General features: G+C 41.3%; 1 protein-coding gene across 3 annotated transcripts in view; it reads left to right on the forward strand.

Moving 5' to 3' along the window:
* Nucleotides 1-17,537, forward strand: part of KLHL13 (kelch like family member 13) — an 80,854-nt gene extending 63,317 nt beyond the window's left edge. For all 3 annotated transcript variants that reach the window (XM_066559256.1, XM_066559255.1, XM_066559254.1), the window contains 3 exons: nt 1,531-2,326; nt 9,454-9,567; nt 11,128-17,537. In XM_066559256.1, the coding sequence (XP_066415353.1) occupies nt 1,531-2,326; nt 9,454-9,567; nt 11,128-11,615 (1,398 nt within the window). In that variant the 3' untranslated portion in view covers nt 11,616-17,537. The remainder of the gene's footprint in view (nt 1-1,530; nt 2,327-9,453; nt 9,568-11,127) is intronic.
* Nucleotides 17,538-24,993: the final 7,456 nt, after the last annotated feature.

A 24,993-nucleotide genomic window follows, 5' to 3' on the forward strand; every position in this document is an offset into this window, starting at 1 on the left:
GGTCTGTCATGTAATACAAAAATTATTTCCATGTATATAAAGCACAAATATTTTCATACTAGAACTACTGACAGTCTGCTGCACATTCATTTTATAGATAGGACCTGATTAGAGGATTAGTAGATGTTTCAAGATGCGTGAATGAAGACTTTGGATGACTGTAGATCTTAACTCTAGGGCAAGTTAGATCAGTTTCTAGTGAATTAAGAAAATCTCCTATTCCTGTACTCTTAGACATTTGAATTGTCTGGTATTAAAGGACAATGATCAGATTGAGTTATACAGTATTAAAATCTTCTAATCTCTGTCATGACCAGAAGTCATTTGAAGGTTTTTGAATTCTTAGGCTCCAGTCAGGTCCAGTCCTCAATCTTTATAATCTTTTTTAAAATAACTGTGAGATTTGTGAGCTTAAATTCTTCTGGCATTAGGAATGTAATGAGAATCACAAAGTTGTGGAAATGGTTGACGCTGAGTAGGACTGACATGCACAGAGACGAGAACATGTGTAAATGAAGCTTGGTCTGGAATAAGGTTTGAATGCAAAAAAGCTGCAATTCTCAGCAAGAAGCATTTGATTGACTTGCTGGGCACATGTACCAGAGAGCTTCCTGAAAGGAACTGGCTGGGTTCACTGAAAACCCACCCAGAAGTCTGCCCCATTCCTGGCATGTTTCTTCCTTCCTGTGCCTTGGATCCCAAGTGACCTTAGAAATTCAGGAGCCAAAGATATAAAAAGATAGATGCAGCTACAGTGTAACACATATGATTACCAAGTCACTCAAGTGCCGAGTTAAATTAGGGTGTGATCCATACTGCTAAAGCATTTAATGAGCTGGGTATTTTTAGGGGAAATCCTCCTAGGTTCATTCTTTTTTAAAAATTGTGTATAAACTAAAATCACTACCTTTGTCTTATTTTGGAGGTGTATTTAATTTTGAACAGAGTCTGTCAGAACACTGCCTTGATTTATTAAAGATCCATTTTTGTTTGTTTTGAAGGAATGTATTCATGAGATTGAACACTGTAAATATTAGTTGTCTGAAATATGTGGCATGCAGGGGTTAGCTGTGCCATTCACTTTGGTTTTATTATGCCAATACAGTTTTAGTATAGTCAGAAAAAATCTACTGGTGAGACTTTTGTTTTGCTCTCTGTAACCTTGGGTGATCACCTGTCCCCTAACTTTATTTTCCACATGTCTTTCTTACAAAGATGTTTTCAGAACTTTTCAAAGATGAAGTGCTATATAGCTGCTATGCCTCATCATTGTATAAGGTATTTGACATAATACATGCCATCTGCTTGTTACTTGTCTCAGTTCTTTCTTCAAAATAAGGAATAAATGGGGTCTCCCTTTGCAGTCATGAATAGATACACTGCATTGAATATTTGCTCATGTGTAAATCACCTTGAGCACTGCAAAATGCTGAAATATTGCTGATTCTACAGTATTCATTAAATTTTACATTATCGTTTAGACACCAAATTAAGAAAGCGTTTTGATTCCTTTTTCTGTTTACTTAATAGGTTTCATTGGAAAACTGTGTTGAGGTTGGGCGAATTGCCAACACATACAATCTCACAGAAGTGGATAAATATGTTAATAATTTCATCCTGAAGAACTTCCCTGCATTATTAAGTACTGGTGAATTTGTGAAACTCCCCTTTGAACGTCTTGCCTTCGTGCTTTCAAGTAATAGCCTTAAGCACTGCACTGAGCTGGAGCTCTTCAAGGCGGCGTGTCGCTGGCTGCGCTACGAGGAGCCCCGCATGGAGTACGCCGCCAAGCTCATGAAGAACATCAGGTTTCCCCTGATGACACCCCAGGATCTTATCAACTACGTTCAGACGGTGGACTTCATGAGGACTGACAACACCTGCGTCAACTTGCTGCTGGAGGCCAGCAACTACCAGATGATGCCGTACATGCAGCCGGTGATGCAGTCGGAGCGGACGGCGATCCGCTCGGACAGCACGCACCTGGTGACGCTGGGGGGGGTGCTCAGGCAGCAGCTGGTGGTCAGCAAGGAGCTGCGCATGTACGACGAGAAGGCCCACGAGTGGAAGTCCCTGGCGCCCATGGACGCGCCGCGCTACCAGCACGGCATCGCCGTCATCGGCAACTTCCTCTACGTGGTGGGCGGCCAGAGCAACTACGACACCAAGGGCAAGACGGCGGTGGACACGGTCTTCAGGTTTGATCCGCGCTACAACAAGTGGATGCAAGTGGCATCTTTAAACGAGAAACGGACCTTCTTCCACCTAAGTGCCCTCAAAGGACATTTGTATGCAGTCGGAGGTCGGAACGCGGCGGGCGAGCTAGGTGAGTCCTCCTGGAGCCTTGCCTTGTGCTGGGCCTGGAAATGCCCTCTGCCCAGGGAGAGGGTGGAGAGAAACAAGCTGAGGTCATTGGAGTGCTGCTGCTTTCTGGGAATACCGCAAATACAGAATTTTTTCTGGATACTCTTAGAAGTTAATTTTAGAAGGAATCCCACAAAACAATTCCAGATACGTATGTCATGTGTATTGATGCATATTATCCAGTTTGATGTATATTATCCTTTATCAGGAAACATGAAGCAAGCATCTATGTCAGCCTGTGTAAGTGTGGGGGAATATAAACGCAGTTTTAAAAAGAAAAATTAATCATTACTTCAGCTGAGAAACAAAATCCATTCCTAAGGGATACATGACTCTAGCTGAAACTCACTCTTGAATCAACATTACATTTTAAAAGACAAAACTTTTCTGGAATAGTATTGGAAATGCCAAGGGTTTTTTTGATTATTTTTTCTTTTTCTTTGGTTTTTTTTTTTGTTTTGTTTTGTTTGTTTGTTTTTAGCTTTTTGGTTTTTTTTTTATTTTAGTCTTCTGACTGTGATTTGTTTCACTCACAGATTAGTGACATTCAGATATTCTGATGTTCTGGACTTTTTAATTATTAAAAATGTTATGTTTCACCTATGATCTTCTTTGTACAAATGACTGAATTACTTGGTCCTGGTACCTCTGGTGCCTCTTCTTTTCTCCCCTTGCAAAGGATATTTAATTTAGCTTGACAAAAAAAACCCAAACAACCCAACCCAAACAAACAAAACAAAAACACCAAAAAAGAAACAAACAAAAACAGAAGAAAAAACCCCATATCAGTTTCCAGAGAACAAGATAGAAACAAATATTAAATACATGTTAAGTTTAAATTTAACAAAAATATGCAGACCGTGACCCCTATTAATCCACTGCATTGTGCAAAGCCATAGTGGTTAATATTTGGTCAAGTCTGGGATAGGAGACTCAACTGTAAACTTGTCTGTGCTTTAAAATTGAAATGTCACAGAGATTATGCTTGGAAGTTTAGCATAATATTATATCTAAACCAGATGTAACACCTCATTATTTAGTTTGCTGCTTTCAGCCCAATACTCAACTGTCCCATGTCCCTTTGTGGCTTCTACCTCTTGCTACCAAGATCTGCTTTTCAGAAATGCACAGATAACTGTAAGTGCAGTGAGAAACATATTTAATTGAAACAATGCAAAACTTGATTTCTACTGCAGGATCTGTGACTTCTTAGAATTACTACATCTTGGTTATTCACATAGACAGGTTTAATTCATTGTCATGTTGCAAGTTTTCATAGGAAACATATAGTACACTGCTTCCATCAGGAAAAAAATGGCCTGGCTTTGCTAGAAGTTTTAATTCTATTCCAATGTTTGATGAAATGGGACATTTAAAAATGCCTCCTGTTCCAAAAAGATGGGAAACTGCTTAGCAATAAGTTGTTTTCCCTAGACAGCCATTTCTGATGCAGATCCTGAGGATTTCAGAATTTTTTACTATTATCACTACTTACCTGAAAATACATCCTAAACAATCTCAATATCCTCTGAAATACTAGATGTACAAAATAATATGTATTGACCTCTGAGTATCAGAAAACCTGATATATAGCTTCAGTGAGCTATTTTTTAACAGTATGAATTAATAGCAGATAATCCGATTGCTGACCTTGTGCACTGTACAATCTGAACAGAGGAGGGTTATAAAAATGTCAGTGAAAAAGTTGCAAGTCTGACAAAATCAATATGAAATAATATTGTCACTAAGCCAGTGCAACCTGTGTGTGAGGGTGGCTTTGAGTGCAGTGTTACCTTAAATTAGATCAGTATTATTCTGCTGACCTCAACTCTTCTGCTTTCTTTAATTAAAATACAAAATTTATCACCTATCTAAAATTCTTTTGTAAAGATATCATTAAAATACTGTAGCAATTTCCACACGGACCTGAAAAATGCCACTGGATCATTCTGTGAGAAGAGCACTCTAAATGCTAAATATTGTAGCTGTCTGATGCTTTGATTTGGGGCTTCAGGTTCTTTCCTTGTTAATTGTGAGGTGAGTCACTTTTCATTTTCATATTTCTTTCATAAACCTTGACAACTGGAAGATGCAATCCAGTTTAACCTTCCCATTCTGTTCAGAAGAGAAAAGCTCTAAGGCTTTTCAAAGAGAGAAGGTCAAATCTGTGTTGGACAGATATTAAAGAAGTTGCCCTTGGGTTCAAACTAATTTCAGTCTGTTGTTAGAGAGGAAAAATTCCCAAAACCTGAATTGAGCTTTCTGGAAAATGGGCTCTTATGGAAAAGGGCCAAAGGATTAAAGTTACTAAAACAAATTTTTTTCCCTTGACATTCATGGGAATAAAAATTATACTTTTTGAGGCTTTCTATCAAACATTCTGAAAACAGTTTTCAGATGTTTCTTCTTCTGAGAATTTTGTAAATGCCACATTCTACATTTGTAATACTTGCTTTAGTGTAATAATGAGCTGCTTTTCTACCAGTGCATGCCACTGGAAAAGTTTGGTTCACTGGACAGGATGAGTGAATCTCCATGTATGTGGTACATGTGCTGGAATGTGGTAAATGTATCCTTTAAATGTCCTGAATTATGACATTATAATTTAGATTTTTTTCAACCCTGTGACAGCTTAGGGCTGTGCAGAATTAAGCATCCCTCCTGGAAGGATTGTAGATAATTCTGGTTAGTTCCCTTTAAATGTCAAGGCAGGCACCTGCCAGAGGTATTCATTCCCAGGAGGCAGGAGAGCTGCCCTTGGGCATGGAGCAGCCCAGCCTGGAGAGGGCAGGTGGGCAGAAAAAGACTTTTTGGGGAAAGAGACAAAGAGAAAAGCAGGTGTGGCTCCCAAAGATACCTGTGAAGCACAGCACATCAGCAGATTCCAGCTGGACACTGGAGACTGTTTTCTCTTCTGACAAGAAGATTTTTGTAGCTCATTGTAAGAGCTCAGTTGTGCTTGATGATGGCAGAAGCTGTGTGTGTCTAATGCACTAGAAAACTTGTTCATTAGTATTGTCCAGATACTTCAGGCTCTGCTGTTGATAGTTGGGAGTAGAGTTTGGGGTTTTTATATATGGGCTTTTCCTCAGCACTTTAGGGGACGTTGGGTTGTGACTAAACCACAGATTCATTCATCATGCTGCAATAAAGACAGAAGGAGAAAACTGCCAGGCCAGTTCTTTTGACCCTCTGCCCATCAAGTTGGAAGATATTTATTTTCCAGATGCCCTCTATGATGTTGAACCCTCCTTGTTTATGTAAAATCTTCCCCTGTGAGAGTGTTTGTGTGTACATATATATGTATGTATGTAAAGATACAGCTAATATATTTTAAATGTTGTTGATTGATATGCACCAGTATCCAGTGAGGCTTTTCACTGTCAGAGTAGTATTGTGAATATCAGAGTAGTATTGTGATATCAGAATATCAGGCCAGAGTGTGAACTAGAGGATCTCTTGTGCAGAGGCTTATTTTGGAGTGGCTCCTTGCTATGTTAGGACAAAATTAGTCAGGACTATTTAACTAAGTCAGCTTAGAGTTTTACATGAATAAGTTGTATTATAGAAACAGTATAACAAAATTAAGAGCCTGGGTTTTGGGACATCACAGAGTTGCCAAGTGCTGCTGTAACAGACCTCAAGACACTTTAGAAGCTACTGACAGAGAAGTGTTAAATATCTGCATCCTCCTCAAATAGCATCACAGATGGCACTATAAAATGAGTGCAGGCTGAACAACCCTTGGGACTGCCAAAACTTTGTCTTTTTGAGATTGCTTAATTCTCTTAAAATGAGGCCTGTCTTGCCTGGATTATGGTAATGAACACATCAGAAATTCTACTGTTAAACATAAATAGAGCCTGGTCTGAATCATTCATGGTGTTGGAAGAATGAATCCATCACTCTCACTTAGATGCAATAAAGTAGCAGTTTTAGAGTGTTTTGTGAACTCTCCTCTGTCTGGAGATTTTCTAAAGAAGAATTTGTCTCTCTTAATTTATGGGCACCTTTAATAGCTGGAATTTTGAATATTTTTTTCTTTTCAGTGCAGAGGAATATCTTGCTAAAAGATAGAAGTTGAATGACCTTGCAAGGTAACAGGGAAACCATTATACAGATCAATCTAACAGCAGAGTAGGGTTTTCAGCTGTAAAGTGATTAGCTTTGTTTTAGAGCACAGTGGATGTGAGATTTGGGTTGGAATAGTTTGTCTGAAATCGTGTCAGACTGTACTAGGAATGTTAGAGACAGTTTTGAAGCCACATCACAAAGTGATGGGTCTTGGACTCAGCACCATCCTTTCTCAAATAAATAATGTCTTTACAACATGCTGATAGTGATGGTGGAATGGGTACCAATTCTACATGTTTTGTCTTCTCTAGCTAAAGGGATATTTTGGCTTCTCTCTTCAATGCAGTTTGTAGTGCAGAGTGAGATAAAACTGTCCAGCACTGAATGTCACATTCATCTGTGTGCTGCTCCTCTGCTCTTCCTTTGCACGTCCTCTGCTCTCCCTGTCCTTGGAGTGTGTCAGAAACACGAGTTCCTCACCTTGGTGCAGAGTGGGAGCACTTTGGGAAGGGATGCAGTTTGTGTGGAAGCAGCAGTGATGTTTCAGCACAGAGGAGCAGCCAGCACGGGTTGGAAGGGGCTGCCCTGGGGGTGGGACTGGGACAGCTGTAATTACTTGCACATCAAATCTGTTTCCTTCTGGTTTTGAAATTTCTGCACATCTTTGCTTCTGATTGCTAAACAGAGCAGAGGGGAAAGGAGCTTTCCTTATAAAAGAAGCATTTTGGAATGGATGAATGTGTTTACAAGAGCAAGCATGGGTTTATTTGGGGATTGGGCAAAAACTGCTGGTGATGTCAAGGTGGCACTGCAGAGAAACACAACTCACAGATTTAATTTTGTGTCATTTGTGGAATCAGTTCTTTGTGCCTATACCTTTCTTTGGGCAAGAGAGTGTCTCCAGCATTCCTTGGATTTGTGGCTAAGTCCATGATGGGATACAGAAGGCCTACAGTGTATCAAATGGAAAATAATACAATTTTTTTAAAAAAGGAGATTTCTGTCTTTATTAAGAAAGCCCAAACAACCAAGGGAGATCTCTTAGATTAAACTTGGGAACTTGCCCATATATTGGGCAGATTTTTTAAATGAAAAATTTGGTACATCACCAGTACTGCAGGCACACCTGACTTCAGCTCCTTTGTATTGGTTTGTTATTTTTTTGTCCATCTTACACATCCCTGAGCTGGCAGAACTGGGAGTCCTTGTTCAAGCCACTTGCACAGAACCAGATGCATTTCAAGATTTCATTACTATTTTGAAGCAGTTTCAAGAATATTAAATTAATCATTTTATACATGCAAATCAATATATATCATTTGTTTAGAAAAAGACCAGATATTTAGTGTGTTTTGCCTTGTATAATGAACTTAATGTTCTGGACTGGCACTTTTCTGCATTTCATAAATTTAAAGTTCAGCTCCTGGGTGGGGAAAAGCTGATGCAAATCCCGTGTGCTGTAACAATTTAACAATTCTTATGTGCAAAACAGATTTTTTATTTTTCACTTCTAGCCTTAGATGATACTGAACTGGCTGTCAAACAGTATTTCTGACATTGGAAGCTTCTGACAACTGGAAGCTTCTATTTTCAGTGCATGTACTTGAGACACTAATTGCATGGATTTATGTATTATCATCCCGTTTTGCAACAATAAAGAGGTTATGCAGCAACTAAAAGAGAATTCAGAAGGTCACTCTAATGTGCTCTATACTAATTTTTTCATGCCTAGGGATTTTTTTTGTAGTCTGAGACCATAGCTATACTCTTCTAAAATGATCCAGAGGATCTTTTTAAAACAGCTTTGGAGTTAGGGTGAGGTGCTTTATATTCACTATGTGTTACTGTCTGATGTTCTCTACTGGCTCTATAATTCTGTAATTAGGCTTAAACTAAAACTAACTGGATTCTGCCTTTATAATGACAAGTTTCTCACATTCTAAGGGTATTTTCTCTCTTGATTGATGTGTAATCCTGCACTGTTAAGTCACCATCACTGATTCCATAGAGCTGACTCTGATTTTCTACTCTTGATTCAATAAAAACCTTGTTCTAGAGCAAGTAAAATGCCACTTTTAAAGACAGATTCAATTTTTCTATGTATAGTTCATAAATATCCAACAAAGATTAAGCAGTCTTTAATCATTTAAAATGAGATCTAATTTGTCTTTAAGATAACTTAATTATTGACAATTTCTCTGTGCATCATAAAGTCACTATATTATGGGGGTTTTGAGGACCTTGTGCCCCTCTGATCATACTGTAATGTTCAAGCTGCCAGACCTAGAACTTGCTCCATTTTTGAATCTGCCTTCTATTTGTGTTCCCTGTGATTATTGCAGCCCTTTTCCTGCAGCCTGCATCTCTCCCATCTTACACTGGAGAGAGGTTTCCTCCTCAGGAATCCATTCTGCACTCCTGGGTACTGCTGGGTACTGCCCTCTGTGATTTCTGATTGATAAAACCCTTGATCATTCTAACATTCCAACTCAGAGAAAACTGCACAAATGGAGTTATGCATCAACACAGGCACTGCTTATCTCCTTGCCAGATTCAGGGATGTTTCATCTTTTTTCTTTTAAGCTTGGCTTTTGTAAATTGCTGTAGTGACTTGCATATGCTGTGCTGTATGTTGCTGTGCAAATCCTTAATAAAACAGTGCAATACAATAGAAAATTAGCAGACAGAGTAGAAGATTAGAACACAGAGTGTTCTCTGAGCAAGTGTGCTGGTGGTACAACCCACCTGGACACAATCCTATGCAGCCTGTTCTTGGTGACCCTTCTTTAGCAGAGGAGTTGGATGAGGTGGAGTAGATGATTTCCAGAGGCCCTTTCCAACCCCATCTGCTGTCTGTTTCTGTGATAATAATTTCAATAATTCCCTTGAGACTCCCTCAGCTGAAGTGTTACTTGTTGGCACTTCCTCTGTGGATGTTTCTGCCACTGCACTGAGCTGAGCACCAAACTGCCCTGCTGCTTTCACCACTTCTGTGCTGTCCTTTGTCTCCAACAGCCACTGTGGAGTGTTACAACCCCAGAATGAACGAGTGGAGCTACGTGGCAAAAATGAACGAGCCCCACTATGGTCACGCTGGAACGGTCTATGGGGGGTTAATGTACATTTCAGGTAAATAAATCACGCCTGTGACATCATCTCTGTGAAACAATTCCTTCTCTAACTTTTTCTGTTTCAGCAGCAGACAGTACAGATTAGTCTGTAGTTGCAGCAGGATTGCCATGGTATCAGTTGTGATGCAGTTTCCTATGAAGCCAGTGAAACAGCACATACACTGCAGGCTCTGACAAAATTATTGTAGATAATATTATGTTTAGTAAATGAATAGCTCTGAATTCCAAAGCAGTTGCTCACTTTACCGATCAGAATAAAGTTTTCTGTAGCTGCATATATAAATTGTAATATATAATTTATATATTATATATAGCAATATAATTAAACATAATATTGTTTTAATATATAATTATAATTGTGTATAACAGTATTAAATAATTATAACATATTATATAATATAGCAATTAAACACACCCTCCCAGTAAACTTTGGAAAGCATTGGAAATTTTATAACTTTAAACAACATTTGTCTTCATTGAGGTACTGGAAAGGGCTAAGTTCTTGTGTTAATCATAAAATATAAGTGATATCTGTACTTTTCACTGTTTTTTTATTTGAAATATGCTTGTCCTGTGTGTCACTGAGGTTGTACTTTCATTACATTTTTTTTCCAAATGCATTGTCTGAAAATCTGCTATTAGCTTAATTTTTTACGAAGATTCAATCTGTCTGTCAGTGATCATTGCAGGGATCACAGCCCCGTATTCTCCTACTGAAATTTTAAAGGATGTCCTCTCAGAGCAGGAGGTGGGACAAGGTTGCTTAGCTGACAAGAACTGGTGGGGGATGTGCTGGAGCTGCTTCATTTAGGGGCTCTTGTGCCAGTAGGCAAGGAGGAATTTGCTTTAGAATTTACTGTGAGGTACAGGTGCTTATTTTGATGTGAGCAAGTCCATTGAGCTCCTAATTGCTGTGCTGCTGTCAGTTGTGTTTTGCCCATTTTGCTTGTTTTACTGCAGGTGGCACATACATATGCTGTCTGCTGTGGTTTTTTCATGTAGATCCCACAGATTTTTCTTTTCCTTTTGTCCTGGAGCCTCTCCAAATGCTTTTGCAGGGAGCTATGGAGAAGGTAAATGTAGAGGGAACCCTAGGTAACTATTAACTGAAAACTGTTTGAAATGTGTGTCCTCTCTCTATTCACTTGAAGTTGATGAAAAAAGATTTTTGATGAAAATTCTACTATGTGATACTTAAAACACAGTGGCATAGTATCAAAATTTGAAAGGGAAATGGATTCTTGTTGGTGAGAAACATAACCAGCAAACTGAATGAACACAGGCAAAGAAATAAATTTGCAAAGTAGAAGCATAGGTAACAGTTTTTTGTTCTTTTAATCTGCCAGTATAAATTGTGTAATGAGGTGCAGTGTGAGACATGGCTTCTGTCCATATTCCCATTTAAAGGAGCAAGTGTCATTTGAAATTGAGTACTTTTGTGATAGTACTAGAGTGAAGAAGTTTTAAGGAAGATGGAATTCTTTCAGTAAAATGTATTTTTTGTTATTTAATGCTTATTAGGGTGAGCACTCCTCTAACATGTGTCTTGTTTCTTTAGGGGGAATCACCCACGATACTTTCCAAAAGGAACTCATGTGCTTTGACCCTGACACAGACAAATGGACTCAGAAAGCTCCCATGACGACAGTCAGAGGTCTGCATTGCATGTGTACTGTAGGAGACAAGCTGTATGTTATTGGTGGCAATCACTTTAGAGGAACAAGTGATTATGATGATGTTCTAAGCTGTGAATATTACTCACCAACTCTAGACCAGTGGACTCCAATTGCCGCCATGTTACGTGGGCAAAGTGATGTCGGGGTTGCTGTCTTTGAAAATAAGATCTATGTTGTTGGAGGATATTCTTGGAATAACCGGTGCATGGTGGAAATAGTTCAGAAGTATGATCCAGAAAAAGATGAGTGGCATAAAGTATTTGACCTTCCAGAATCCCTTGGTGGCATTCGAGCCTGCACTCTCACAGTTTTCCCTCCGGAGGACAACACAGGGTCACCGTCCAGGGAGTCTCCTCTGTCAGCACCTTAGACCCATCCCTTGGCTCACCATTGTAGTAACACCTCTGCACTGCATCATGGGGTCTCTCATTTTTCTTCAGTAGTTTCTGTTAGGCTTAGCCTACAGCATTTCATACAATTACTGGAAAAAAAAAAAGGACTCTGACATTATTTCTGCTGTTTGTTTGGCCTAGAATGTCTCTCAAGTGGTTGACAAAAAAAGATGTACTCGCCCGAGCCAAATGTTTAACAAATGAGAGGGTATTGTCTATAAAATGTATGAACTAGGTACGTTATTAATGTTGTATGTTGGGTGTGAGGTACTTTGTAGCTTACATTTGGGAGCCCAGTGAGTCAAATTTGTATTGAACATGTCACTGAATTTCATGTTGAAATCCTTTTTCCTTTCATTTTTGACTGCAGATCACAAGGGTAGGTAGACCACATCAATGTGAACTCTCTGAAGGTTGCCAAGGGGCCTGAGCTACCTCCCTCTTTACACAGAGTATTTTTGACATATCTGTTTACCCACCTGACTTTGTGGGTGCTTTCAGAGCATATGAAGTTTCTTAGGCAGAGGGAAGAAACAAAATAATTTTAAAATATTAGCACTGTACAGGAGCGGACCTTGTAGGGGTCGGGAGTTTTTTATAACATACATCAAGTGTTTTTCCTGAGTCAGTTGAATGATGCTTCAAAGAAAACATTCTAAACATATTTGTGTTTTTTAATTTGTTCTTTTTGTTCAGGAATTGGCTTCCTCTTGCATGGGAGCACATACTATTAACAAATGGGAATTCAGTGCAGTTGTGTATTCTGTGCTATGGCTGTACTGAATATGGGTAGTTAAGGGCTAGAATCAGTAACTTAAGCCACTGAATTTGACCAAATGGTTCCATCCGATCAAATTTAATCTACCTTTTCTCCTTTGTTGTTGAGATAACTTGCATAATGTGTCCTCTGTATAGTCTCAGTTAATAAGGTTATTTAGCACAAAGTGCAGCTTCAGTGAGAGAGCTGCTTTTGCTCAGTGAACCTGGACTACCACATTTTACCTTCTTTTGTTCAATAAAACTTTTAACTGCAGTTACCCAGTCTAAGCTACCTCATTAATGTATTTGGTTTTTTCCTCTGCCTCACTGTCTCCAGGATACGTGTGACGTATATCCATGTGGGTAGGTGAACCTGCAGGAAACCAATGCACAAGTGATCATGAATGGGTATTTTTGACCTACTTTTAAGAAGCTATTTTGGTCTGATGTGTTCATTTTATTGTTAGGGACTGATGAAAAAGTAGTCTTAATGTTTTTTCCTTGGAGAACTGCTTATGTGTGCAGCCCTGCAAATTCACAGGAATCTTTACCTGCTCCAAAATACAGTGCCCTGCTGAAAAACTGCAGCTCTGATTATGCCACTGTGGTTGTTCTGAACTTCCCATCATGTTACAATTCATTTTGCTAATGAACACAGTCACAGGGGCATCCTCTGGGGGAAAATGTTTAAACCAGCTTATTGTGTTACCTATTAATAATAACCAAGTAAAGCTTAATCGACTTTTATTGGGATTTTGCTATTTGTGTTTTGTCCCTGCTTGATGCAGTCAAGCAGCAGGATTACTGTGTTGTCAGATTTGGACATACTGATATTTATTCTTTGTGCAGTTTACTAGTAATGGTCACTACAAAAATATACATGTAAGCTTTAGGTTTCATAATTGTTTTGGTGAAAATCAAAATCAATTCTTCCTCTTTAAAAAAAATTGAAGTCTCAATTCCATGTGGCTGTGCAAGATTATTGCAGGTGGAATAGTGGCACCAGTGGATACTCCTGGAAACTGGCCAGTGAAGATAAATTGATTCATCACCCTTAGAATACTCTTCTTATGCTGTGCAAAGCACTGGGTAAAAAAATGTTGCTCTGTTGTTTAAGGATTTTTCAATCATTTAAGTGTCCCATGCTACTAATTTTTTTTTCCAGCTCAAAGACCAGATTTTAGATCTTGCTTGAGTTTAAATCCCCTGAAATCCATATTCAGTGTCTCTTTTATTAATTAAACTGAAAAGTACTTGAAGGAGTTGCAATTCCTTTAGGATAATGTACATATGTCCTGCTCTTTGTATGCTGGGGATGAGGGACACAGTGTTTGAAAGTGGGTATCTTCACTGGTATTCTCTGTTTGGAAGAAGCTTAACATGAGTTCTGATCATTCTGAGGTGGTTTAAAGCCAGGATGTCAGTTTTGTGTCTGAGCCTCGTCTAGCCAGGAGCTGGTATATGGCCACAATGTTGAGATTTTTTTGTTTGTGGGTTTTTTGTTTTGTTTTTGTTTTATTTTTTGGTTTTGTTTTGGATTTTTTGACTCATTATTTGTTATACGTAAAATGGAAGAATTATTTTTGAATGTTTTGTCATCAGTGGATTAAATGTAGTGCTTCAATCAAATTAATCTTTGGGGTTTTTTGTTTTGTTTGGGTTTTTTTTTTTAATCTCCCTCTGGATTAAAGTGTTTATAATTACATTAGTTAATATTTACTCACAAGGATTGAAAAGCAAACATCAAAGACTTGCCCAAAACTGCAAACTGGTTTCTTCTGTAATGTAGTATAAAATGACTTGATGCTCATTGAGTCTTTCTTAACCATAGCATAAGAACCCCTTTCCATCTCTGAACCCACAGCTGTAGGAACACACATACAAATTAGGATACACCAAATTTCCATTTCCAGTCAGGCTGCCTCTTCATCAGTCTTGGCTTCTCTCATGTTGCAGTTGTAGTACCTGAATCAGAAAAGCATCTGGATGAAAAGCAATTATAGCTATTTGATTTGAATGAAATTAGGGTTGCATGGTGTGCCAGCTGGGAGAGCCACAGGAGCTGTCTGCCCTCTCCCAGGGATGCAGACACACACTGCAAAATTCATTCAGACTTTGCTTTATGGTGCCCAATTAGCAAAAAATGCCAAAAGGCCTCACTTCATATAGAGTTTGCCCAAAGGCCCATCTGATATCCCTGCAGAACCCAGCATTCTGACTCCAGACATGAGATGACATTTCCCTTGTTCTGTGTTTTGAGACAGGACAAGAACAATGGGGCAGAAGACCTGGGAAAATTCAGGTTACATAAAATTTCTTTGCCTTGTTTACATCAGAGAGTTCATCATCTGCAGATACCCATTTTTCTGTGATTCCCCTCCCCTTAGAAAGTTGTAAAGTCCAAAAACCTGGTCCAGGGAAAGCAATTCCTGCAAGGCTCCAGCCAGTCTTGTGGCTTCTTGGGATAAAGGAGTTGAACTGAAGGGATGAGCACTGGTGCAGCAGAACAGCCTGGCTGTGGCTCTACAGGCCCCTTGGGTGGAAGAATCACTTCCCCTGTTCTCAGGACAAAAGTGAGCTGTTTTCTTATAAACAATGCTATTTTTAAATTGCAATTCTGTTTCTAAGGGATCTTTAAGGAGGAGCATTTTAGTGTCAGTCAGAAGCTCAAACCAGTAGTCTGGTCCTTTAGTGGAATAGAGGCAGTCATGGATTAGAGCAGTTTGCATGCAGATAAATAAAGTTCTACCTAAAGGCTTGCAGTGTTAATCTGATGGACTGGTTGGACATGAAAAAATAATTTGATACCACAGCAACAAGTGCAGTACAAATATCTGGAGAAGTTTCTAACCAAAGAATTGAGGATGATCTGATCAGAAAGGATCATAGCACTTTTCTTTGCAAAGTTCATTCTGCCTACCAGAATTATTGTTCCTTCTTCATTTGCCCTCCAGCTGGTGATTGCCTCACCTTTACACTGGTGTCTGACTCTGCTGGTCACTTTTTTTAATCTTTGGTTTGACTTGATGACCTTGGTAGCTGACATCTCTGTAACTTCCTCTGCTCATGATCAGAACAGATAAGGCAGAGGCTTTTTAGTGGCACTTACATCAAGAGAGAAAATAGCCCACTGTGAATAAATGTATTTGTAATTCAGCTTGTGCATCTTGGAAATAGAAAAGCAGTTTTAAGCTAGTGAAAGGTATGTGCATGTTGCAGGAGTAATGTGTGTCCCCTTTCCTCCTGGCTTGCACCTTTTGTGGTGTGTGGAGGGTGGTGTGGAGTGGTGACCCAGAGATCTGGAGGGAGAGTCAAGCTCTCATGTGGCACTTTATGCTTTCCATGCTCTGTGAAAGTGTTCTTTCCTTGCACACCATATGTAGCTTAGCAGGTATTCTTTCTTTTATATTTTAAATGTGAATAATGATTCTTTGTGTGCAAATGTGGTCAGAAAAATGGTCTTAAAGGGCAGAGTTATACTTTGCTTAATTGATAAAGTTTTTTGTCCCATGAGTATTGCAGGACCCGTTCAGCTGTGAGAAGGTGATTGCAGTTTGAGAGGCAGCTAGGAAATCCTGTCACCAGGTCACACCTGGTTCTTGTTGCCAGTCTTTCACAGGTCATTAAGTGAAGTTCTTTTCTCGGTCAAAAGGCTCCAAATTTGGTGTCCAGCTCTGTTGGAGCTGCTGCTTACCCACTCTGGTGAAGACGTGGTGGGATGTGTTTGCTCTTTAATGACCTGGTAATTGTGTAGAGATGCAGCCCAGGGGACCTGGGAGTGGTGCTACAGCAGGGGCCACAAGTGGCTGACATTCCTGAGGGGATGCTCTCCTACTCTGTGTGTTACTTTGGCTCGAGTGCTGGTTTTCCCCCCATCTTTGGGAGTATTTATTGCTGCTCTTTGAGTTTTTAACTTTTTATTCATGAAATGAGTAATGCCTCTGTGAGTCTGCGGTGGGAGCAAAAGGTTCAGGTGGCTCTTTCAGAGCTGCATGCTCTCAGGCTGTCCACATGGTTATTAAACCCTTTCCATTTGGAGCTCTGTTTCCTAAGTGTTTAGGAGAAATCATTTTGCAATGTGAAAAGATCTCAGATGAAAACATGTTTAGGACTGGAACAAAAATGCATAATGTTTTAGATATTTTTGGTCATGGCTTAGAAGTTAGTTTGGACTTTCAGCTCTCACAGACTGAATAGGGAGTGATATATATTTTATTTTTTTTAAATAACTTATAGTTGGCTTAAGTGAGTCAAAGCTCAGTTATTTGTACCTGCTCACCCTCTTGGCTGCCCTGTTGCTGTATTCTCCCTCGGACCACAGCATTCTGTGCTGTCTGGCATCTGTTTCCTCGTGTAAGGGCACCTCCTGTCCTCCCTGCTGCCTGTTGATTGAGTTCCAAAATCAATCTGAGCTTGGGTTCTTACATCCAAAGTACCTGTGGAACTAAAGACCATGTGGAGCTGTGGATTGAGGGCAATGGCTTTGACATTTAATTCCCCACCAGCCCCTCATTGCTTTGCAAGAAGTTCTCAAACCCAGCCAAAATCTGTGTGCACGAAGCAAATCTAAGGCTGAAAATTTCAGTAACCTGGGCGTCTAAAGAGCACCAGAGTGTCCTTGTCCCCTCTGCAAGCAGAGTTTGCACATGAGCTGCTGAGGGCTCTGGGAGGGGCAGGAACTCCTTGGGTAACCAAACCTTTTATTGGCCTTTGGTTCTGCTCTTTCTTCTGTGCCCAGGTGGAGGTGGTGGGAGGGCAGGTCAGGGTTGGGTCACACTTTCCAGCTCTCAGGAGAGAGCAAGTTTGTTTATTCTCCTCTGTCTGCACAACACAGCAGGAAAGAGAACAGTAGGAACATTATAGATTTTAAACATTGTTTCACAGAACAGTATTCATTAATAAAGGAAGAATTAGTCTGTTTTAACCTGTGTTCCTCATAACCAGGATTGTTCCAAAATACTTGGCTTCTGTTGAATTAACAACTTTGCCTTTACCTCCCTTGTTACACGTTACTGTAAAAAAAAATTGCTTGGTTTCTTTTCCATTTGTTTTTCATTGCTTGTAACCTTTTCTTAGAAATGTGGAAATAATTTTCCTTACATGTTTTATGCACCAAAATAAACACACCACTGATCACCTGAGTTCCCTCCCCATGTTTTTTACTCAGTGCCTGCCAGTGTATCTTTCCATATTTTTACCCAAATGTTTGACAGCTGTCAATAAATACCATCACAGATCCATAAAATTCCTGCTGATGGGTGCTGCTTTGGGATAAAGAGGGGTCATCTCTTTCTTAATCACTTCTGGAAAAAAAAATTGCTTTGAAGAACCTCCTGCCCTGTTTAATACATTTAAATGCAGATTGTTTTGGCCTGTGCATGTTAACTTTAGTTTTGAATATTTGTCTCTTTCAGATAAGTAACTGCATTGGGTGCTTACAGTGCAGTGTTTATAGAGTGTGTGTTCCCTGCTCACCCCTGGGGGAGGCACTGGGTGCTGAGGTTTCCTTGGGCCCTGCCTGCCAGGTTCCCTTCCTACCCAGAAGGACTCTTTGGGAGTGATGTTCTTCCATCTTCAGGGGAACAGCCTTGTGACTAAAGAGCCTCTGCCAGGGTCAGGAGCAGTGAACTTGGAAGGAAAATCAAAGCAGTTTCCTAATTGCAGTTAAAGCAGAGCCCAAGTTTCCAGAGAGGGGAGAGAGAGCTGCTGTCCCTTAGGCATGTTTTGTCAGGAGTTGAGGATATTAGCAATGAAAGGATTGTTGCTGTAAATGAAGACAATAAAATAAATCCCTACATCTGTCCCCAAAACAGAGAGATTGCTTCTGTTGATATACCACACTATTAATATTTGACTTTGTGTGTATATGGGATGTCTCAAGTGCTCATATCACATAAGTGATGCCCTAGTTCCCATTAGTCACAATGTTTTCTATCTAGTCAATTCTGAATAATGTTTTAAAATTACATAGAATATTAGAGGATACACTTTTCTGGTTTTATTTCCTAAGCCTTTTTAAAAGAGATTGTATGTATCTTGTAATTTCAGCATTACTGCATTTAGTTAAACCCAGGAAACATGAAATGTCAGGTTTTGGTTCATCATTCAGGTCTTTTTGGAGTTTCTGCTTCTCCTTTTTACTTTATGGAGTTTTAAGGAGGGAATGGCAAGAAGAAACAAAGAAAAGGAAACATCAGGTGCAACTGAATGAGAGTGTCTGCTGTCAGCAGCTCTGCTATTTCGGACAATTTTATGATTTACAATCCTGTCAAATTTATCTTGTGTAATAACCCAGGAGGTTTCCATTTGGCCTGCAGTGACACAGTGCTGGGAAAGGAAAAACCAAACATCTCTGCATTATTCCCTGCTCTGTGCCTTGTGTCTTACCCCATGGAGTAGCAATGGGTACTCCCCTGCCCAGAGGCACTGCAGCCTCAGATCCCAGCCCTGCTCCTGTCAGGGGTGGCTCCAGTCCCTGCTGTGGCTGAGCTGCCAGAGCCAGGGGACACCTGTGGCCACCCCTGCCCCAGCTGGGCTGCATCCCATGGCTCTGGGAGGATGAAGGGATGGATGGAGAGTGGCTTTGGGAAGGCAGGGGCTGCTGTGGCCCCTGAGCAGGGACCAGCAGGGCTCCACTGTGGACAGCAGAGCCAGAAAAATACCTTCATCCATGCATGGAGAAAGGATTTTCTCTTTTATCTTTGATTGTTCATCAGAATACTTTGAATCTTGGCTCTCCAAAGCATAGGACAAATCTGAGCTGCAATCGTTGCACATGGAGGTCACTAAGAGCCTGTCTGAGTGATCTCCTCCAGTTCTAGCACTCGTCAGCCACTGATTTTGGAGAGAGTGGGGATTTCTCCCCACCCCATCCCCAGTTTTCTGCCAAAGCCCTAAATATTTCTCAGACATTTTGTGTCTGATTCCACAGGCTGGGCCGTGCAGAGGTTTAAGTGGTTGGGGACATGACTGAGACCTCTGCATGTCACCAGGCATGTGTCCTGTACTTAGGGATGCTGATAGGAAAAAAGCTGTGACCTTGTTTGCTCTCCCTGTCCTTACTTCCTCCCCAAAGAGAACCCATTCCCATTGTAAACCAGCATTTTCATCAGACCAGACATCAGATTGGGAATTTTAAAAGATGCCTCACATTCTTCATCTCACTCTTCATTTTTGCTGCCTTTTAAAAATTAAGATGAATTTTTTTGTCTTAACATCATGTGGCATGAGGGACCAATGCCATTCAATAAACAGCTGCAGCTTGGAACTCAGGGTTACAGCAGAAACTACACTTCTTACAGAATCACATTTCATTTTCCTCTTCCATATTTATATACTTATAAATGTGGACTTTCTGGAATTTAGATAACTTGATAGAGATGACATGTGCCATATGGTCTTTAGGACAAATTCCAGCTTCATTAACAGTTCACTGGCTGAAAGGAATAGCAATTAGTCTTTCATGCAGTCTAAAATCAGCTTGTCAATTAGCAAACAAACTAAAAATTACTGGAGTTTCTTTTTACAGAAGCCTCTGCTCTGAGCCCTCTCCCTACACCCCACACAGAGCTGACTTTGCAGCATCAAACCATTGCACCCTATGCTCATTGTCACTGCTTGGCCACTGGAAATGGGTCAGGATTAAGCAGAGGAATCTCAGTGTGTGTGATGCAAGTATGAAGGCTAACAGGCAAGTGAAACCTCTGTGTTGCCAAATGCCATGGGCTCAGTGCTGGAGAGGAGGGAGGGCCCTGCTGAGGAAGCCCTGAACGCTGCAGCTGCTGGGCAAAACCAATGAGAGAGGAGTGCCGTGAGCCTCCAGGGAGAGCTCCTGTCCAGCAGGGTGGCTCCTCAGCTTCCCAGTAACTTCCAGTAACTTCCCAGTAGCTTCCCAGCACTGCCATTTGTCCAGGCTCTGGATGGGGATGAGGAGAGAGCAGGGCCAGGATCAGAGAGGGGCACCCAGGGGCTGGGTCTTGGTCAGAGGATGATACATCCTTATTTTCCTAGATCCATCTGCTGGAGGAAGACCTTGCTCTTCCCTGGTTCTTTTCTAAGCCACCTGGGAAGCCTGTATTCCCTTACACATAAAATGGGAACAAAGATTTATTACACTCTTCTGAAGCTGGTTATCAGCTAAGGTTTGGAAGGCTTGTTTTCTCCAGCTGTTTATTGGTGTTACTTTTTGCTTTTTTCTCAAAAGTTCTAACATCTTGTGATCTACCTGAAGGAGGATGGGGAGGGTCAGGTGACATTTTTGATGTCAAGAGCAAAGGCTGGGCTGTCAAGTGGCCAATATGTTGGCCACCCACAGAAGGCACAGGAGAACCTCATGACCACTGGTTATTTTATGAAAACAGCTCTTGAATTGCCACCAGTAACTGAATAAGGTTAGTCTGCTGGGATCAAGTATCTAGGCAGGCTGCCCCTCCTGGTTAATGCCTCTGCAAAATGCTGTGCATGGCTGCTGTGATGGGAACCATCAGCCCCTGAACCCCCCTGTGCTGTTCTTGCTGAAGGTGGGATGCCCCTTTTTCAACTTCTTGTTTCTATTCTCTTACTGTGGACCCTATCCATGTGATTTGAGAGCCTGCAGTGAAAACACTTCACCAGAGTGGAAAGTAAAGCCACGTGCTGAGGTTTGTGACCCCATTGTCTGCAGATCCTGGACAGCACCTTCTCAGATGTGTGGTACTGAGGGGTGGGTATTGGATGGCCTCATGTGCCTTTCAAAACAGGGCAGTAATATTTTGGAAAGCCCCCATCAAATGACTGTAAAGAAGCTTCTTCTCTGGATGTGTTACCTGTTGCTTGAGCTGGGGGGTGTTTAAAAAGCCAAAGCATTGTAATGTAAAGACCCTGGCAAGAAAGACCCCAGGTATCTGAATTTGCCAATTTGCCAACACCAGAAATGCTCATTTGGGTTTGTTAGACAGTTCCTCAGTTTCTCTTTGCACTGCCAGTCCTGACCCCTTTTGGAAACCACACAGATGACTCCATGTGTGCCAGCTCTGAGTACTGAAGGGGAGGGTTCCCCATGGGCAGCTCTGCTCCTGCAGCTCAGAGCAGCTCTGGGGCTCTGTTCCTGCTCCCACAGTACTGCTGAGGTGGCACCAAGGACAAGGCCACAGCACACAAGCTGATCTTCAGAAATAATTTTAATAACTCTGCTAATGACAGTGGAACTGAGCTGGAAATGTTCCTGTCTGAAAGAGCTGAGCTGCAGAAAGACACTTTTTTCTCTACAATTCAACAGAAACTGTGTTTACTCCTAAGTACAGCCTGTTTTGAAACCAATCCTTGTGTGGACTTGCAGGGGTTAATGCCCATCCTCAGTGTCAGATGGAGCTTCCAGGGCTGGTGGGGATGATGGAGCTGCAGAGGAGCTCACAGGCCCCTTGTGTGTTGTCTGCTCTGCTGTCTGCTCTGTATTTAGGCTGTCTTGTCTTGCTAATCACATCACATCTGTCAGCTCTCTGTGCCTAGAAACAAATTGTAAACAAGATGTCAAGGTGGAGTGGGATGAATTGTTTTAAAAAAGGGACAAAAAAATCAAACCATGAATGGCTAAAAAAATAAGGGGTAAATAGCAGCCAAATGTCCCTCTTAAAATTATTTTTAGTGCATGTTTTACCATAGCTAATGGATGATGGTTTACACATGAACATTTGGTTGTAAAGATGTGCATCATGGTGGCAAATCTAAAGCAGTTTCAGCCCTTCTCCTGCTCATGGCCTGTAGCAGGTGCTTTACCATTTTTCCACCATTAAGACCCTGGAAAGGGCTGCAGCAGTTTAGCAGCAACTTTTTCTTGCAAACAATACAACTCCACCAAGCACCACCAGCAGCGTTTGCCCTGCTCACACCTTGCAGAATGTCTGATACTTGTGGGCTTCATTTACCAGGTTTGCCCAGTAGCAGGACTCTGGTAATATGATCACAGACAATATAGGAGAGAATATCTCCTTCAGGCACAGAGGAAAGATTTACAGTTTGTTTATTCAATAAAAGTACTTTGGTTACTAGTTAGAACTAATTTTATTGACTTCTTAGAATTTCTATCACCAAATATTGTGTGTTCTCAGCTGAAAAAAGTGATGAACAGGAAGGATGTAACAGAGGAACTGTTTTGAAGATGCAGTGGTAAATACTCAGATGCTATGGTTTATGTTCATTTAAGGTCCATTTTCCTTCCAGATCCAGTGAATGGTGTGGAACCAGGTGGAATGTTTGTGTGTGGGTCACAGATCAGATTTACAGGTCTTGATGTAAAGTTATTTCAAATAATTTTAGGCTTAGAAAGCAAATCTGGAGCATGTTCCCAGTATTACTATAGGCATATGAACAAATTTTGGTTGTGGCCATCACCAAGCAGGGAGTGAACAGTTTTCACCAAAACAATTTGATAAAATTACAGGGAAAATGAGTTTTATGAAAGCTTACAGTGATTTTTGAAGAAGTGTTAGGAAAATACTGTTTGGAAGGATCTTAGGGTTTTGCTGCTTAAGGATGGTGAAGGCCAGAGAAGCACTCAGGTCTTTAAATGCCCTCTGGCAAAGCTGCTGGCACCTGAGAGCTTCCTCCCCCTCTGGGCACAGCTGCCTCCAGGCAGGGGAGCATCCCTGCAGGCTCTGCTTCCAGCTGTGGCAGGGCTGGAGTCACCAGTTTGGGGTTGCCTCTGGTGTTACCTCACTGAGCTCTGCTTTTGGGTTGGGTGATGGACACAGAGGGAGAAAGGGAGATCCTGACCAGCCCTGTGACCAGCATGCTCACAGGAAATGCTTTGTACAGTCTGAAGAATTTCCAGTTGTTTGCTTTAACACTTTAACACTTTAACATATTTTTTTAGCAAATTTAGCCTTTGTGTGCAAGGACAAGGCAGGGCTCATGCTGCATCTCACAGCAGGAGTGATGTGACAGCATGGAAAAATTCAACAAGACTCTGCCTGTAATTCAGGGCCAGCATCTTTTGGAAAGCTGTGACTTCTACAGGAACTGAGCTGACAGAGGTGGCAGGTGTGCAGGTGACACAGCCCTGACAGGTCAGTGCAGCTCCTGCCAAGGACCTCCAGGATGTGCCATAAAGGAATAAAAGAGTGGAGCTGTGGGTACAATGCATGGTCTGAGCACAGGGAGGGGTAGGGGCTAATTTATACCTGCACAAGATTATTGCTGGGTTCTGCATGCAGTGGTCTGGTGGTTCTTTTGTATTCTCACGAGAAAATAACTGATTGTTCTGACTGGTTTTACCCCTCAAAAAGGCAGAAAGACATTGTTTAGTTTCTTTGATGTATTTTTCATGTATAGCAGTCTGTGCTGTTGTTCTGAGTAAGAGTAACCATGATTTGCTAATGAGAATCACTGTATTCCCAGGGACAAACTAAGAGTATTTTTAGCAAGGGAATAGACTAATGAGGTCACAGAGAGGATATGTGGTTGAATTAACTATTTCTATTTAATATACAGACATTTTGCAAAGGATTAGACATTGTAAATCCAGTGGCCTTCCCAAGTAGGATAACTATCACTTTGAAATTATATTTAATTGTCCACTCTTGACTTTTATGTCATTTAGTGTGTCTAGCCATGCTATTAGTGGCTTACGTCAGGAGAGGCCTGCTGTGACCTTACAATGCACAAACCTCTGGACAGCTCCTCTTGATCCTCCTCCCTGGCAGTCTGCTGTGCAGGAATAAAGGCTTGGCATAAAGGAAAATAAAATTTAGCTGTACCAGTGCGGGAGGGAGGGGCAAATTTAAGGGCTATTTTTGTGTGTAGAAGAGCCCTTGAGCTGATGATTTTGGAATACCTGGATGTGTCTGATGGCCTGGAGCCCCTGAACTCAGGATCCAACCTGCCTCAGACAAGGTTCTGAAGCTGCCATTGTACAAATGAACCTGCTTTAAGGCCAAGAGACCTCTGGGGAAAAAACCCTAGGAATGGGGATTAAAATACTTTCTTAAAAATAATTAAACCTAGAGGTTTAGCAGTAACTGCAAAATGGGTTAATTCCCTATTGGAATTGCTTCTCACTCAGTGTCTGCTGGCGTGAGAGCCAACACACAGAGCTCCCATCAAACTGCCCTCAATGAACTCCCCTTGGCTTTGCTCCTCCAGCAGGCTTAAAGCTGCCTCCCCCAAACTAAAGCTGCCTTTTTATGTAGGGAATGCAGCAGCAGAACTTGCTTGTGGTGAGCAAGCTGATCAGATGACTAATGGCCCTTGGTCATGGAAATGATCCTTGAGGGCTGGCTGCAAGTGCTCAGTAGTGATGAGAGCACCTGCCTAGAGCAAAGGATCACCAAGCCCTGAGCTCCATGGCCTGGCATTCCAGAGGGTGAGGCCTCAGGATCCCAGCAGCCCTGGGGGCAGAGGCTGCAGTTAAAGCACCCATCCTGTCCATGGAGAGCAAGCCCCAGCCCTGGGGACAGCGGAATATGAAGATCACTGGCATGGCAGCCTCAAGGCAGCAATCCACCACTGCTGCCATCAAGAGGGACACAAGCAAAGGGAACAAAGTCACTGGGAGCATGGGTTTTAAATAATGTCAATATGTTCTCAAGGTGAGAGTTTGCTTAATGTAATTGCTCTGGGGCT

This window comes from Molothrus aeneus, chromosome 14, assembly GCF_037042795.1.
Source record: "Molothrus aeneus isolate 106 chromosome 14, BPBGC_Maene_1.0, whole genome shotgun sequence".
Taxonomy (NCBI): Eukaryota; Metazoa; Chordata; class Aves; order Passeriformes; family Icteridae; genus Molothrus; species Molothrus aeneus.